General features: G+C 54.5%; 1 protein-coding gene across 4 annotated transcripts in view; it reads right to left on the reverse strand.

Annotated features, from left to right (window-relative positions):
- The window catches only part of SEZ6 (seizure related 6 homolog), a 45448-nt gene extending 28687 nt beyond the window's left edge, over positions 1 to 16761 (reverse strand). For all 4 annotated transcript variants that reach the window (XM_055319719.1, XM_055319708.1, XM_055319699.1 and 1 more), the window contains exon 1: positions 16681 to 16761. In XM_055319719.1, coding sequence (XP_055175694.1) covers positions 16681 to 16735 — 55 coding nt within the window. In that variant the 5' untranslated portion in view covers positions 16736 to 16761. The remainder of the gene's footprint in view (positions 1 to 16680) is intronic.
- Positions 16762 to 17433: the final 672 nt, after the last annotated feature.

Here is a 17433-nt window from a genome sequence, read left to right on the forward strand (position 1 = left end):
GGGCTCTGTGACTGGGGCGGGGGACTGCCCACTTGGGCCTCTGTTTCTCCATCTGTGGAGTGGGGACATTTGGGTTTGGTGAGGGCCATCTAGAGACTGGCCTATGCTCACATCTGCCAGCCCCACCCCATCCTCTGTGAAGGCAGAAGGGCCTCAGTCACTCTGATAACTCTCTTCCTGTAGAGGTGCCAGGCATTCCCCCTCCAGGGCCACAGCTGCTAGCCTCCTAAGGATGAAGCCAAAGCCAGCACAGGGAGGGGTGCCCAAAGTTCTGAGATGAGGCCAGCCTTGATCCCTACCTTGTAGTAGCACCAGCTCTCAGCTGGGGTTGTGAGGGGGCAGGGAGGAGGACAGCAGGTGGGTATAGGGGGAGTCTGGGGATACAGTGGGCTGGGAGCCCACCCCTCTGGGTTCTGGAGGTTAAGCTGGCCCAGCATAAGAATGAGAATTTAATGCGATACATTTATTATCCCATAAAAGTTAATGAGTTTATTCTGGAGGTTTCCTGGCCCCTTTCAAGTTTTAATAGGGGATTAGTGAGGGCCTGGCCCCTGTGGGTCCTCATTATCCCAGAGCCCAAGGGAGGGAAGAGAGGTCCTGGGAGTGAGAGTGCTTGAGCCCCCCAGAGCCAGAGACCGGTCTCCATAGTGACAGTACCCTGGGCCCAGGTCTGCCCCTGAAATAAGAGGCCCTAGCTAGAGGCTAGCAGGGCCACCTAGGGCCCCTGAGGCCTGAGGTCCAATTCTAGAGGCTTCTGATTCCATGTGCTACTGTAGTAATTACCACACAGTATCCCTGCATCTGAGGTAGGTTTCCTGTTATCTGACTACTTGTACCAACAGGAAAGGCAACATACTCCCCGTATGACAAATGGGGAAACTGAGGCCCAAAGCTGTGGTGTGGTTTCTCTAAGGTCACCCAGAATATATGGCAGAGCCTGAATGAACACATTCTACCCTTTGTGGTCTGGAGCCAGGCAACTGGGGCAGGTGTCAGCTGCCAGTACTCAGTGCTCACTGTGTGCCCAGCATGTGCTCCATGCCTTCACATGCCACTCTTATCCCCTCCCTTACTCTACCAAGCTTTGGGTCATTATCCCCAAAGATAAAGACATTTGGGGCCAGAACAGCTAAGTAACTTTCCAAGGTCTCATGGCTGAAGAATGGCAAGCCTGGGACTAGAACCCAGAGCTGGATAGCTCCATCGCTCAGCTCTGTCCACTGCCTTCACTGGGGCCTCCTGACTGTCCCTCCAGCAGCCTGGCCCCACTATGCTAGGGCACTTATACTGGGAACCCCGGCAGCTTGGGGTGATGGGGAAGGAAGTCCTGGTGGTGTCTTGCAGGGGCATGGTTGGAGTGGGCATAGAGATACACTCAAAGGGATCTTCTCTCCCAGAACAAACGCTTTCCTCCTTCTGCCCCATTTACTCAGTGTTCCTTTATCTCTTTAAACACTCCCCATCCTACTAGGCCCAGCTCCTATACCCCTTCTGGGGAGCCATCACTGCTGGCCCAATGGGTGACAATAGCTCCCTCCTCTGATCTCCTGGGGACACCTCCTGGTGGGCCCTCAGGACATGTACTACTTGTGTCTGTGGTCAAGGATCCAGCATGAGGCACCTCTCTTTCCACGTCTCTGCCCACAAATACTGACCCCTGGTACTTGGCACAGTGAAGGGTGGGCTCAAGGATTCTGCCTATCTGCACACTTGGAAGGCTCCCTTCTCCCCAAAGTGCCTGGCCCTTGTCCAGTAGGGGTGGGTAGGGGAGGGCAGAGGCGGGCAGGGGCGGGTTCTACAGGGAAAAGATGGGCAGCCAGCCCTTGGCAGTTCCCCAGCACAGTCTCAACTGGCAATCGATGAAGAGTATCTGTCAGCACAGATAGTGCTCTGGGTCCCTGACCCCAGACTACCCTCTTTTTCTCTGCAACTGACCACCCTCCCCATCACACCCTTCTACTATCCTTTCTTGGTCAACTCCAAGACTTGACTGCAGTCCAGTCAAGTCCGGAGTGCAGATATGAATGAGGGCACTTCCTCCTGGCTAGGCTCCAGGCAAGGAAGTTGCTAATCCCTAGAATCTGAGCCCATGTGAACTTCTCACTCCTCCCTCTTTTATGCAGGAGGAAACGGAGTCAAAAAGACTTTCCAGGGCCGCCGGTGTAGCTTAATGGTTGAGCACCTGCCTTCAGCCCAGGGCATGATCCTAGGGTCCCAAGATGGAGTCCCACATTGGGCTCCCTGCATGGAGCCTGCCTCTCTCTCAGTGTGTCTTTCACGAATAAATAAATGAAATAAAAACAAAAAACATAAAACAAAACAAAACAAAAAAGGCTTTCCAGGTCACACAGCAGACTTGGGGCAGGGCCGGGACTCAGGATGTTGGGACTCAGAGAACATCTTGCCCAATTGCTCTGAAGAGTAAACTCTCTAAAACTTACAGGGCTGTATACCATCTGTGGCAAACCTCCAGGGACAGAGAGTTCACTCTTCCTGAGCTGCTGGGGGCAGCTTTGTCCCTCACTATCTGGGTTGGGGTGGTGGATAACCCTGAGCTTTGGCAACTCAGGGTTGGGGTCTTCTTGTCAGATGGAGAGAGCCGGGGTGGAGATAGGTAGTGGCCCCCGGCCAGGAGTCAGCGCGCCTGGTCCTGGTCCAGCCCCAGTCCCTCACAGGCTGGGTTTCCTTACACAAATCACTTCCTGAACCTGAGCCTCCAATTCCTCACTGGCAAAATGGGAAAAGTATCTGAGGGCGCTGCCAGCTCTCACCTTCCAGGATCCAGTGAGTCACAAAGGACTTTGTGAATAAAACTATGGAATGCTACTGTTGACTGAGAACTTATCACCTGCACAGCACCACTCAAAGCGCTTTACTGGAATTAACTCATTGAATTCTCATTATAACTCTATGAGATATGAACTTTTATTATTCTATTTATAGATGGAGAAACTGGGACCCAGGGAGCACAGTTTCCAAGACTACTAATTTGAATGTATCAGATTCAAACCCGGGGGTGGTCCAGCCCGGAGCAGTGCTCTTAATAGAACTTTTTATGATGAGGGAAACATTTTATATCTGCATGTGCAATATGATAGCCAGTAGCCACTCATGGATATTGAGCACTTGAAATGAAGACTGAGAAACTGAGTTTTAAATTTTAATTCATGTTAATGAATTTACATTTAAATGGCCACATGTGGTTAAGGCTACCATAATGGAAGTGTAGCTCATACCTGACCTCTTGTAGTATTCACTGCCTCTCAGCAGGAAAGAGCCTAAAGCAGGGGTCTCAGAGAAGAGTTAAGATGGCGTGGCAGTATTTGTTTCCCTCCTTTGAGCCTGGAAAACTGGGGACTGGGGTTGGGCAGGAGAAATGACAAGGAACCCTGGTACTCTTTAGATTTTTCATAAGGGTCTTATGAGAACTGGGCCTATCACCACTCACCCCCTTGGGAAGGATGAGTGCCGCCCACCGATGATGTTGGCTTCCCAACCTTGACTGAGCACTGGTGTTCTGAGGGGATGGGCAATTTTGGGAGTCGAGGTAGAGGCAGTTTAGGAGGACTTTGTGGGTGGCAGACAGCTAGGAAGGCTTGGCCTCCTGTGATTTGGCCCAGGATGGGGCCAGGCTATGTGAATGTCCCATGACAATTCCCATTGTGCTTGGTTGATTTGCTGCAACCTCAGTGCCCATTCAGGAGCACAGGGGGGGCAGGGAGCTTGGCCTGCCACTCCCCGGGGCTCCTAGGGCAGCCCCAGAGCAGCTGCCTGGCCTGAAGGTCATGGCAGGGCACTCACAGTTATTGAGCACTCTCTATGGGTCAGGCGTGGGCCTCCCAGAGAGTTGTCTTCCACCTAGAACAGCGCTCTTCATGCTTGGAATCAGTATTTTCCACTTTACATGGGAAGGAACCAAGACTGAGAAGCAAATTATCCTAGTTCATACTGGAAGAAAATGGCAAATAAGGGGTTTGAATTGGGTTTGCCTGGTCCACAGCCTGGGCTCAAAATTTCTGCCACACTGAGCTGCTGCTTTCTGTGAGCATGTGTGTGTGCATGTGTGAGTATGTGGATCCATGGGTATATGTGAGCATGTGCACACAGGTCCAAACACATGCATGGGCCACAAGTCACTACCATTTGTCCTTGCCCATGGATGCCACACCCTGGAACCTGACTTCATACGGTCCTCAAGCCCAAAAAAGGCACTGCTCCCAGAAGGGCTGCACTTTTCTCCAATGGGGCTGCTGTGCTCCCTCCTTTTCACTCTGCCCCCTTCTTGGACCCTAACCTGACCCTTCCCAGGGCCCTGTGGCCTGGAGAGTCTCTCAGGCCCTGGGTACACAGGGGAGGGGGGGGGTGGGAATAGGGCTCTGGAACGCGGTGGGGCCAACTCCCTTCTCTTCTCCCCACTGCACCCTACCTCCTTTGAGGCTATATGACCAGGGGCCCAGGGTAGAGGGAGCTCCCAGCTAACTGCCATGTTCTCTGCTTTCCAATTTAAAATCTAATATGGTCTCACCACTGCAGAGCTGGGGGCTGGAGAAGTGATTAATGAGGCCTCTGCTACAGCATCACCTGCTGCGTGCTCCACCTTCCCCTGCAGCCCTGCGTTCCCCTCTCCTGCTTGCCTGCTGGCCCTGGGAACCTAAGGGCCCTAGCTCTGCCTGCCCACAGTTCCTGGAGCTTGGGCAAGTGGCACAGGATTGGATTCCCCAAGGGAAAGGGTAGGAGTGGCTTTGGAGTGGGGGCAGTAGAATTGACCCTCACCCCTGGAGCAGACTGGAGGAGTGGGAGGAACAGCAGGGGTCCCTGTGGCATCACCTCCCTCACCAGCCTGTTAACCAGTCAATCTGTCATGCTCCACCCCAATTACACAAACTCAAAGTAGTGTGGCCAGGGCAGGGAAGGGACTTGGCACTGAGCTGGGTGCTCAGGTCAGCCCTCCCCCAGCACTAATTCTCCAATCACCACCTTGTCAGCAGCAGGAATATATTTCTCTGAATGAAAAACTTTAAGAATGTTAGCTGGGACAAGGAAGGCTGTAAGGGCAGGGATTGGATTCTCCCTGGTGCCAGGACCAGGACCAACTCAGGCAGCCCAGTGCTGAAGTTGGGCAACTGGAGTTGATCTAGGGAGAAGCAACCATCCCCTCCATTCTCTGTCCTTGCCTTACTCCAGGTACCTACCATGGACAGTTCCTCCCACCCACCCCACCATGCAAGACAGGGCCACAGGGTGCCAGGGCCCCAGAGTAGGTAGTTCCAAGTCCCAGACTGGCATCTCTGGGCTGCTGCCCCCTCCTAGCCTGCATCCTGAAGTTCAAAAACCAATACAATTGGGATTACTCCCAGTGCTTGTGTTTGCTGCTGAGCTGAATTAACAGCAGGGTAGCCCTAAGATTCTGGGCCCTCTAAGTCACATGAAGGGGCTTCTTCTGTGTACCAGGGCCAAAGTCCCCTCCCAGACCTGTGATTTTTGCCCTGTGGCTGCTTTTGTCAGCTGCATCTGAGAGGAGATAGATTGGGGGATTTGGCTAGGGATGGAGGGTGCTGAACCCAGATCCCTGGGCTGTCCTGGTCCTTAATGCTGGTGTATGCTGTGGCCACTCTCTGCCTATGAAGTCACTAGAGTATTTGTTCTTAGCTGTGAGGCAGAGGAGCCTGGTGATACCTTGTCAGAACCCTGATCCCAGCATGAAAGTAGCTCTCCACTGACAGGCTGTGTGACCTTGAACTTGTCTTGCCTTCTCTGGATATGGCTGGTTTTTCAGACAGTATTCAGGCCCTGGCTTCTTAGAGTCTTTGGGTAGGTTGGGTGGAGAGTCACAGTCCTGTCTTTATGGGTGGTACCCAAACTCAGGAGCTGTTGGAGCCCCTTGGTTGGTGGTAAAGGTGAAGGTGGGGGACTGGCAGTATGGAGCACTGTGCTCTTTTGACTTATCACTTTCCTTTGGTATGGCAGTGGACCCTGGTCTCCTCACCTCTATCTGTTGGCCAGTATTTGCTGAGCACTTGGAAGGCTAGGCTGTGTGTATGTATGTACATGTGTGAGTACATATAATGTATCTATATGTGCATGTATGTGCATGCATGTGTGTGTGTGTGTGAACAACCAGGGAGGTGGAGGACGGAAGTGTGAGAAGAGAACCTAGGGAGGGATTGAATATTTTTTTTTATTTTTTTTAATTTTTTTTTTATTTTTTATTTATGATAGTCACACACAGAGAGAGAGAGGCAGACACACAGGCAGAGGGAGAAGCAGGCTCCATGCACCGGGAGCCCGACGTGGGATTCGATCCTGGGTCTCCAGGATCGCGCCCTGGGCCAAAGGCAGGCGCCAAACCGCTGCGCCACCCAGGGATCCCGGGATTGAATATTTTTGAGCACCTATGGTGTGCCAGGGTCTGCTGGCCTATTCAGCTGCACTACTTGATTAATCCTCCCCATCCCATAGTCAGAGAACAAGACAGCTGTGGGATGTGGTCTAGCTGGGCCCCGAAGCTGACCTGGGGCTACGTCTGCCCTGATAAACTCAAGAGACAGATGAAAACAGATATAGGAACAAAGGGCCTCAGAAAGCAAGGGTATCCGGAGCCTAGAGGGCATCCACTTTGAGGAAGCCAGAACTGCCTACCTGCTCGGTCCTCCAGATCATACCCTTTGGACTGCTGTAGCCTACCCCCTTCCAGCTGGTGCCAGTTTCCAGAGCATCTGGGGCAGTGGTGGGGACCCAGGTGTCCCAAGAGTCTAGGGCTGAAACCTCTTTGGGAAGTGCCATGATAGTACCAGAGGTACCTAGAGGTGGAGTGTCATCTCATCCAGGTGTGCTCCCTCCATTGAACTTCCTGATACTTTGAGCCCTTCTCTGACTCTCCAGCTTCTATGGGGAAGACCTAGGAGCTCCTGCCTTACTTCCAAACAGCTTCAGGAAGAGTCACTGGGGCCTGGACTCTCAGGAACTTGGGGAGAAGGTAGGAAGAGAACAGCCTGGGACCTTCTCCCAGGCCCACGCAGGTGGGATGGAGCCTGATCTGCCCCAGAGTATAGGTCCTGCACCTATGGACAAGTCCAGGCTCCCCTTGCCTCCACAGCCTTGTAGGACTGAGGAGAGAGGGCTTTACCCACCCAGCATTCTACACTGTGAGGCTCCCCAGGCTCTGCCTATCCTCCCCACTTCCCCAGCAAGCCTGAGTGGGGGAGGGGAGGGGTGCAGAGCTGCCAAAAATAGCAGCAACAGTTCCAGCTATAAGTCTCCTCGAGGGGTCAATGGAGCCCAAAGTTGGGGAGGAAAAGGATGGAGGGAGCTACAGGGAGGGGGAAACACCACCCTCAGCTGAGATCTGCTATGCCTACACTCAGGGCCACAGTCCCAAGGGTGCAGGGATAGAAGTACCCAGATATGCAGGGACATACGAACGCCAAGGGAAAAATGGACAAGCCAGGTAGAGATGCACACAGACAGAGCTCTTTGCATATCTGGGACTTTTCTTCCCAAGACTCTTAGAAATACCAGATAGACCCAGATGCACAGCCCCCATCCCTTCAGACTTCCCTCTTGTCCCAACCTTGTTTTGACCTTCAAGGACCCTGCCAGGTTGGGTGTATGATTGCTTTGAATTGAGAGGGCTAAGTCCTCCTTCCCTATCCCCTCTAGTCTTGTCTGCTTGAGGCCCTTCCCTACCCTGGGGATACAGGTGCATCAAGGATACAGGTGCAGCAGAGACCAGACTCAGGGTACCACCCAGGTGGCTAGAGTCTCAGGAATACCATGTCAATCTAAGCAGCAGTTCTCTTCCCTGACCTGACTGGCAGGCCAAAGGGAAGATGGGATAGAGGTGGCTGGACCCAGTTGGGCACAGCTAGGGCTCTAGTAGGGGATGGGCAAGAAGTGAATGGGAAATGAGGGAAGGGGACAAGGGGAGGCTAGATAAATAAATGCTCTAATGACCTCTCTCAGGCATGCCTTGTTTCATCCCACCTTCATGCATTTGTCTGGAGATGCCAGAGGCTCTTCTGTCCTCAAAAGAAGGTGACTCTCTTTCCCCCATTTCCTCTAACCAGCCAGAAAATAGGGCCTCATGACAGGAGGAGACCTGCCAGCTGCCAGACCAGATGTTTCAAATCACTAACACATCCCCTTGCTAAATGTAAATGACGTCTAAGACAGTGTCCATGGGAGCAACAAGCAAGGGTCAAAGGCCCTTAGAAGCACCCTGAATCCAACCATCATACCTCTGTACTGCTAACCTTCATACCTACTGTACAGCTGGTGCTCACTCTCCATCCCTGCCTTCGATAGTTCAGCACTGGGCTCTTCACTGACAATCTGAAAATCAGCCCCTCTTGGTACTAGACAGCTCTGGCTATTGAAGGACCACCATCCCAAGTGAGGCTTTTGGTTTCCTTCCATCACCACCCCCTCTGATTTCCTTTGATCTCGATGCTGTTCAATGAAAGAGGTAGGATGGGCAGCATGAATCCCCAAGGAGACTGAGGCACAGGAAAGGGACATGATTTGCACAAGCTCAGCCAGCCAGCAAGAGCCAGGACTGGGTTTAAGTCCTGGAGGTCCTGGTTCCCTGATGAACACTCTTCTATTCTTCCTTAGCTGATGCCCCCTCTTCCCTGAGGCACGAGTTGGCTCTCCACACTGCCCTATAGCCCCCCTCTCAGACTCTGGGACTCCCTAGGCACCTGCTGGTTAATGGGACCCAGGCCAGACACTCAGCAGGTGGCTGCCTGGGGGACAAAGGACTTGGTGCTCAGCTGCTGGGCTGGCAGGGAGGGAAAGCTGTGGGGGGTGGGGTGGAGGGATCTGGTCTAGGAGTGGGGAGAGGCAGGGTCTGCTTCTGTGACGTTAATAAGGAACAAGAATGCAAAGGGGGATAAAACAACATGCAAATGAGCATCTGTGTAGAAGGAGTGCTCAGTGGTTTAGGCAATTTTCATAGGGCCTATCCTGTCTGTCCTTCCAGCCCAATGACCAGCAGGGAGGAGGGTCCTGGGGGTAGAGAGAGGAGCCTGTGGGGAGGGAATGAGTGGGGGACCAAGGAGATGGTGAGGTTGATGCCAGGGTGTCAAGATTCTGGACCCTAGAATCTGCATGAGGTGGGCCGGGCAGACCCTAGAGACTGCATGAGGTGGGGCCGGGGCAGGAAGAGACCCACTGCTTGCATTCTGCAGCACAGAACTGGATTTGTTGCCAGGAGCGGCCCTGCAACTGCTCTGTTTGGGGGTTAGGGACACCTAGTCACAGCAAAGATGGGAAAAGTTATGATGGAGGGCACCACAATGGCCTGGCCCAGGGATTCCTTTTTTTTTTTTAAGATTTTTTATTTATTCATTCATAGAGACAGAGAGAGAGAGACGCAGAGACACAGGCAGAGGGAGAAGCAGGCTCCATGCAGGGAGCCCAACATGGGACTCGATCCTGGGTCTCCAGGATCACGCCCTGGGTTGCAGGCGGCACTAAACCGCTGCGCCTCCGGAGCTGCCCTGGCCCAGGGATTCCAGAGGCTTACTGGACCCCCAAAGACCAAAAAGGTGAGCCCTCTAGCCTCAGACAAGAAACTGACCCAGAGCAATCCCTGGCTAGGAATCTCCTGTGCTTTCAAAGACCAAGGGGTTGGATCACATACGTAGATGCTGTTTGGCATCTCATTTGTATCTCATTTAATTAAAATCAAGAGGGTCCAGGTCTAACTTTGGAGGCAGTCAGAATTGAGCTTATTAGAAGGCATCTCCCTCTCCAAACTGGGTTCCTTTAGGATGATGATTATGTTGTATTTTTACCTATCAAAGCACCTGATAGGGGCTGAATAAAGGGTTGTTGAATGGAGAATGGATGAGTGGATGAAGGATTGTCAGGCTAAGTTTCTAAGGGGAGGCATTTAGCTTTTAGAGGACAGAGAGCCCTCTGGGCTGATCAGGAAAAGAGAGGGTGAGAGAACTGAAATAAGCAGAGGGACACAGGATGGCATTCCAGAAATGGAAAAATGGCTGAGCAAATACTCAGAGGTTGGTCCAAACAATGCATGCGTGGATTTAGGGTTCACCCTAGCATCTTGGCCTGGTCTCTCTGTTGCCTCCCTTCCCATGACCACTCAGTTTCTTCTCATCTCCTGGCAGAGTCCCTTATCCCTGCTGGGCCCAGCCAGGACCTCTCACCCCCTCCCCTTCCCACCAGCCTGCCTGCCAGCAAGGCTGCAGACTTTGTAGCTGGAGACCAGGATTGTTGTTGAAGAAGCGGCAGGTTTGTTTGCTCCAGAGCCCGCTGAGAAATCTCAACAATCGATGACCAACAACACTGCTGGCGGCTGCAGCATCGATCTTCCTTCCCAGGGCTGGCAGCTGGGTGGCAGGTAGGCAGGTGGAGGGAAGCTGGGGCAGGCTTGGCACCTGGCCCTGTCTAGGAGATGAGTTGAGCTTCAGGCAAGTTTGGGCTTTCCTGCCTGGGGGTTGTGGGATGGTGGTGGTACCGGGCCTCAGCAGGGGGTACTTGGGGGTAGGGTGGGGCAGCCCAGAGGCCAAGACAGGATTGACTGGTCTTCTCATCCAACAAGGAATGACAAGGTCTTCTCATTCCCAAATGCTGGAAGAATGAGTCACTCAAGGTCACTGACTTTTGAGCCAAGACCAGGATTCACTTGACTCCCAGCTTCATACTCTGTCCTGGTCTCCCAGTGTCAGAGAATGTTTTATTCCTTGCCACTAAGAACTGAGCAAGATAAAATGTCCCTAATCTACAGCAGTGAGGACTGAGGGTAGATATCAGGAAGATAAGTCACTGTCATCATCAGAAATGGGCCAGAAGAAAGGTGCCATTTATGGGTCTCCGTGACAACATGGGCTTGAACTTGACCTATAAAATGCAGATAGTAGCTTCTATCTAGAGTATGGAAAGTGGGGATCCCTGGGTGGCTCAGCAGTTTAGTGCCTGCCTTCAGCCCAGGGCATGATCCTGGAGTCCCGGGATTGAGTCCTGCATCGGGCTCCCTGCATGGAGCCTGCTTCTCCCTCTGCCTGTGTCTCTACCTCTCTCTGTGTGTGTGTCTCTCATGAATAAATAAATAAAAATCTTTAAAAAAAAAAAAGAGTATGGAAAGCATTTAGTACAGTGCCTGGCACGTAGTTGGTACCTAACAAATGCTTGCTAGTATTGTTATTATAGTGATGATAATAGTGATAGTGTCCTGGGTTCCCATGTGCCTGTACTAAAGCTTTGCCTCTGGCTTGGGGAGCAGACACAGTGCTGTCTGTAGACAGGCTTTGCAAAATAGGCAGGCATTTTGGAGTAGCCTGCCTACTTATTGGCTGTGAAGTCCAGGGTCAGTGACTTAATCTCTCTGAAGCTCAGTTTTCCCATCTGTAAAGTGGAGATAGCTAGTCTCTTGTATTAAATAGAAAAAGCATGTGAAGGGCTTGGTCTGAGGGTTCTGGGCTAGGCCTCATACCTCAGTACATGTTTGTGAAGTGAATGAGTGAATTGTGAATATAGGTTCTCCAGGGACTGTTGTTTCAGGAGATGCGAAGGCTTTGTGGACATGAATTATTATGATCTTGGATGATGCCCAGGGTCCCCACTTTTCCATTCAAGGGTATGTTAAACTCAGGGCTGCTCCCAAGGCTTCATGTTGGTCCCTCTAAGCTTTGTAAAGATGGCTGAAGCTGAGATGGAGGAGGGGGCTATGATGAGAAGCCAGATGAAATGGGTTTGTCCCTCCCTTACTTCCGTCCTTAATTTCAAATAGGGCTCCTCTCTCAGCCAGCAGACGTGGTAGGCAGGTGCCATGGGAGGGAGTCAAGAAGACTGGGTTCCGGGCTTAACTCCACCACTGTCCACACGTGCAACTCTCATGAATCTATTCAATATGCATTTAATATCTGTCGTGTGCTAGGCTCTGTGCCACTGGGGACACAAGCAGTAATGGCACTAAGGGGTGGCTGGAGAGAGGCTTTAGCTTTCTCAGAATGGCCATCAGCATCCCACCCTCAAGCCACCTCACGCTGACGATGTGACAGCATAATTTGTGGAAGGAAAAGACGAAGTAAAGGCTATAATTTACAGTGGGGATAATTGGCCAACTCTTAGGAAAAGGAAAAAATCCTAACATACAATCTATGTAAAAATAGTGTGCTTGCTACGCAAACTCAGCCTCAAGACACAGTCTCAGCTGCCATGCACCAATCTCTCCTTTCTGACCCTAAACTTCTTCCAGATAGGAATTCTGGAACTGCCCCAACATAGAGGGGCTCAGCAAAACAGACTTGGCTGTCTCCTTTCTCAGTTCAGTTTTGCTCCTGGAGAGAAGCATCAAGCAGCCAGGCACTCGTGACTCAACAAGATAGATACCTTAATGAGGGAAACCAGGGGATGGTGGAAGGCCAAGAGTCCCCTGACACGGGCTGGAGGTCAGGTGAAGCTTCCCCTGAAGAATCATAAATATATACTGAAGAATTGCATGAAGTGTCAACCACAGCTAGACCCAAAGCATGAGATGGAATGAGATTGGCCCAGGAGGGGAAAAGAATTTCAGGCAGAAGGAATGGTAAGAGCCCAGGAGCTGTTGAGGACATGGATAGTTTGGCAAATTGAATGGTCTGGCTGGGCGAGTGGGCTTCCTGGATCAGGTGCTTCCTGCTGGAATTAGTCTGGGATGGGCCTTTCCCTTACCTCCCAGCTGCTGACCATGGCTAGCAGCATCGTCTCCCCAACTCTTACATATAGATCTTGGCTCTTTCTCCTTCAGATCAAGCCAGAAAGCTGGGGACCCAGAAATCTGCCTGACTTGACAAGCCCTTGGAGGCCCGGACCCAGAAATCTGCCTGACTTGACAAGCCCTTGGAGGCACAATGTACTCCCAGGCTTGGCAACCATCAGTTTGGTGCAACTTTACATTGAATGCTTCAGAAAGCGGAGACTTAGAGAGGGCAGAGGCATGCCTGAGGCCACACAGGGGAGCCTGGGCTCTTAGCCTTCAGGGCCAAGAGGTTCCTTCACAAAAGTAATCCTTACCTCTAGGCCTTTCCTCACATCTTTCTTGTTTGGGGGCGGGGTACACAGCTCTGACATTTCTGCCCAGGCGGGGGCGCAACATCCCTGAGCTGAGACCAGCCAGCACCTGCGGGCCCCCAGAGGAGGGATGGGGACATAGTGGAGGCAGGCTGATGGGCTTGGTCGCCCCTGTCTGGGTGGAAGGAGGGGCTCACAAAAGCCGACTTTCTGAAGCCCTCCCACCATTCAGGCAACCAAGGTGGGGGGGGGCACGAAAGATCTAATTAAGCCCAGCCCCTGTGTCGCCTCACTCCCTATTATTGTCCCCAAGGCATTTTAAGCTGCCACCCTGCTGAGGAGGCTGGGATGGCCGCCAAGGCCTGCCAAGCCTGATGAGCTTAGACCCATGAGGGGCAAGAAGCCAACCTGGACTTCCCCTCCCATCCATGGCAATCTCTGGGTCCTCTAGTCTCCTCAGAAGCCTAGGGGAGCCTCTTGTCTGCCAAGTCTACCTCTGGGGTTCTGAGTGAAATCTAGACTGCCTCCCAAGGGGCCTTATCCCCAGTGGCCACTTCCTGACCCCCAAGTGCCAGACTTCGAGGCAGGGAGCAGGACCTGGCTTGCGCTTCGCTGCAGCCCCCTGACTCTGAAATGTTCTGTTAGAATCCCGCACCTCCCACTGAGTCTGAGGGAAGCAGCAATTACCATTTTAGGTTAAGGCAGCCCTGGTTTGTTAACCCTTTCAGCACTGAGACTCCTGGAGGCCAAGCCCCCGTTCTCTTCTTCCTCCTACAAGCCTTGCCTCCCAGACACCATCCCCTAATTCTTGGGAGACTGAGCAGCCCCTACTTGCAGTCCCCTCCCTCCTTCTTCCTGCCACACACTCCATCAGAATTTAGAGACTGGAAGCATTGGGTCCAAGGTCACAGGGCCAGGAAGGCAGCCTCTGCCCCAGGAAACTCAACCCCACCCCAGTCTCCACCTTCACAATCTCCCCAGGCCACATTCACACACGCAGAGTTTAATTAACTTTATTGATATTCAGAAATTAGGAGAATGACTAAAGGTAATTGCTCATTAAAAATCATTAAACTGACACAGCAGGCCTAGACACATGCCACCCCAATGGCTTTCCTCCCCCACTGTGGCAGGATTGCTGGGGCACTGGCCCTCTGGTCTGGAGGATCACAGTGGCCCACAGCGCCCCTCAAGCCAGAGACCAATCTCTACACATCCTCCCCACCCCACAGTTGGATAGGGGTTGAGCCAGGCCCAGGGTGATCTCACTCTTATCCCCCTTCCAAGGCCTCCGACCTCTGGGGCCCTTCAGCTACTTCTGAGTGCACCCAGGAACATCTCACGGGCTGCCTAGAGCTGTGTCCCTCAATCTATGTGTGAGCCAAGCTTTGGGTGGGTGGGGAGCAGTTTCAAGGCCACAAGGCCTCGTGCTCAGCCACCTGGGCTTCAAAGTCTGGCTCGAGGCCTGCCTTCTCATGGCTGGAGCCCCCAGGAGTGCCAAGATGGCTGAATGCACTGCCTCTCAATGAAGAAACTCATTACCCCAACTAGGACCTTGAATCTCCACTGAGATAGAAGGACATGCCAGGGCTAGCCCTGGTCCAGGTCCTCTTTCCTCATGCCTGGCACTGCAGGGCTGCTTCCTCTTCTCCCTTGGGGAGAGAAAATAAAGGTCTTGCCCAGCAGGTGAACTACTACAACATATACCCCTTGGGCAAGTGGCCCCATGGACATTAGAGAGGTCTAGGTGTGTCTAGGGACCCTGACTGGGGGCACACAGGCTCTTGGCCACAGAATGGACAGATTCCTCCCAACTGTTGCACCCATACCTCCAGTGGGGATCCTCCAACTCATCCACACCAGCCATCCTCCTGGAGACCCGCAGTCTCACTTTAGCCCTGCAGGGAGCTCTCTGGCAGAGGCTGTGCGGCACACTCTCGGCCTTACACACTCCTCACACTGGCTCGCTGCTGAGCCCTCACCCAACATCCAGATCTCCTGAGTGCAGACACACTTGGATCTGTTAATCCAGACACACTGGGCCCTGATTCACACATTCACACTCAGACCCACACACCCACACACCGAGTCTTCAGACATAGGCAGTGAGCCCCAGGGGAGGTGTCCAGAGCAAGACATGGCCAGACTGCAAGATAGGTGCCGAACTCCCAGGGACATCCTTGGATGGTTGGGCCAAGATACAGGCTTCTCCCCTCCTCTCCCTGCCCTCAGCAGGGTGGGGTTTTTGCGACAACCCTCCACCCCCCTGCTGCCCCTGAACGTGAACACTAGGTTCTGAGTTCTGGGAGCCAAGGGAGGACCAGTCATGGGCAGCCAGGGGGCGGGGAAGGACACTGGGCGCCGAGAGACAAGAGCCAGAGGCTCAGAGAGCAGCTTCCATGTCCCTGGGAACGCAGAAAAATGCCGTCCAGGGGCCCAGCCTGGTCCTGGCCCCGCTGCCCTGACCTCCGACGTGGCCTGAAAAGATCCGAGGAGGTTAGAAACTTCCACCTTCTCCCCACTCCACATCAGAAGCTATGAACCATATACTTTGAGGGCCGGTGGGTCCCAACTCCAAGCAAGATCCCCGTGAACCCAAAAATCGGGTGGGCTGCTGTAGAAGAAAGACCTGGGCGCGTCCGTAGCTTTGATGAATGCTTGTTTGAGCCTGGGCGGCAGGTCCCGTGGAGACTTGGAAACCTTCCTTCCCCCGAGGCACAGAGCCCTCATCCTCTCCCCAACACTCCCTGGCTGCTCACTCCACGGCCAAGCTTCCCTCGACCCGGGACCAATGAAGTTGGAGTCCCGGACTGTGAACGGAGGACCAGGGGCAGCAGGGGTGGGTGCCAGTCCTCCCGCGATGAGTCTGCTGCCGTGGGGTGGGCTGGGGCCGGGCAGGACCGCAGGCCCGGAGGGAGAAGAGCTCTGGGAATGTGCAAGGGGGAGAGTGCAAGGAAAGGACTTTGGGATGGGGTGGGGGACGGAGTTCCTAGCCCAGGACCTCAGTTGCTGCGATCAGAGCGAGCAGCCGAATATGGGTCCCCGGGTCCCGGAATTTCTCCCTGGAATTGTATTCCAGGTTCCGACTCCGGCGTGGCAGCGCGAAGCGGAGGGAGGTGAACGACGTCCCAGTCCCGGGTCCCGCCGCCATCCGGCTCGATCCCTCCGCAGCGAGGGACAGAGGCGCCCGGGAACCCGCAGCAAAGTCAAACGAAGTTTGGCGGCAGCAGGGAAGGCGGGACCGCGGACGGCCAGCAGGACCATCCTGACTGACTGCCCCTTGCCCTCTCCTCGCTCCTGCACGCGCCCCGGCGCTGCTAGACGCCTGGAGTGTGGCGAGGTAGCGCGCGGGTGAGCGCGTGAGTGTGTGCGGGGAGGGGGTGGCGTGATGAATTGCAGCACAGAAATACCATTAGATCCGGGGAGATGATTAAAGGCGAGGTCTTGGCCGGGCGCGAATGGCGGGATCCGCGGCAGCTTCCCGCCGGTGGAGCCCGCGCCCCGCCCGGCTCGGCCGGCGCGGGGGCCAGCGCAGCCGGCGGAGCGCGGTGCTTGCGCGGGGCAGCCAGATGCACGGGGCTGCGCGGCGGTACTGCCCTCTCTTCCCACCCTCGGGACCCCGCCCCCGCCCCCGTCCTGCCGCCGGACGCCGGGGTCCCTTACCGTGAGCCAGGAGCTCCAGCAGCGAGGGCAGGAGCAGCAGGGCTACCGAGCGCATGGTGCCGGTTGTGGCCGCGCCCCGGGTCGGAGCCACGGCGGGGAAGCGGGGGGCACAGCGGGGCGTAGGCGCGGGGGACGGAGCGGGGTCTTGCCGGGTAGAGGGAGCGGGGCCGCCGCCGCCGCCGCCGCCGCCGCCGCCGCCGCCGCCGCCGCCGCCGCCGCCGCCGCCGCCGCCAGCGCCTGACAGAATCAGCACCACGGCCAGCGCCTGGCGTCGGCGCCGGGGATAGCCGCGCGGGGCTGCGGGCGGGGGCGCGGGAGGAGCGGTTTACCGTAAAGTCTCAAGCAAAGGCGCAGAAGACCCAGCGGCGGGAGCACAGGCTCCCGCGCCGCCGCCAGCTCTGGGGAAGAACTGCCCTGCTAGTGTGGGCACACGGCCCCCTCCCTTCCCGGCTGCCCACGCCCAGCCAAGCTGCCACCCTCTCCCCTATTAGCAGCCTGTCAAGGAGGTGAGGTTCTCACCTGATTCTCCAGGAGAGCAACCCTCTCGCCACCTCACTCCACCCCATCCTGGTACCTGAGGGCATCAAGGGTGACCTGAGAAGACATTCTCCAGTGAGGCAGCTGGCGAGACCCGCGTGCCCTTGTGGCAGCTCCGTCTTGGGCGGATAATGAAGATGGCTTTTGTGCGTACAAAGGACAATAAATTATTACTTTGCGCTCAATAAATGCCAGGGCTCCAGGCAGCTGCATCAG

The sequence above is a fragment of the Nyctereutes procyonoides genome, unplaced genomic scaffold (genome assembly GCF_905146905.1).
Source record: "Nyctereutes procyonoides isolate TBG_1078 unplaced genomic scaffold, NYPRO_anot_genome, whole genome shotgun sequence".
NCBI lineage: Eukaryota > Metazoa > Chordata > Mammalia > Carnivora > Canidae > Nyctereutes > Nyctereutes procyonoides.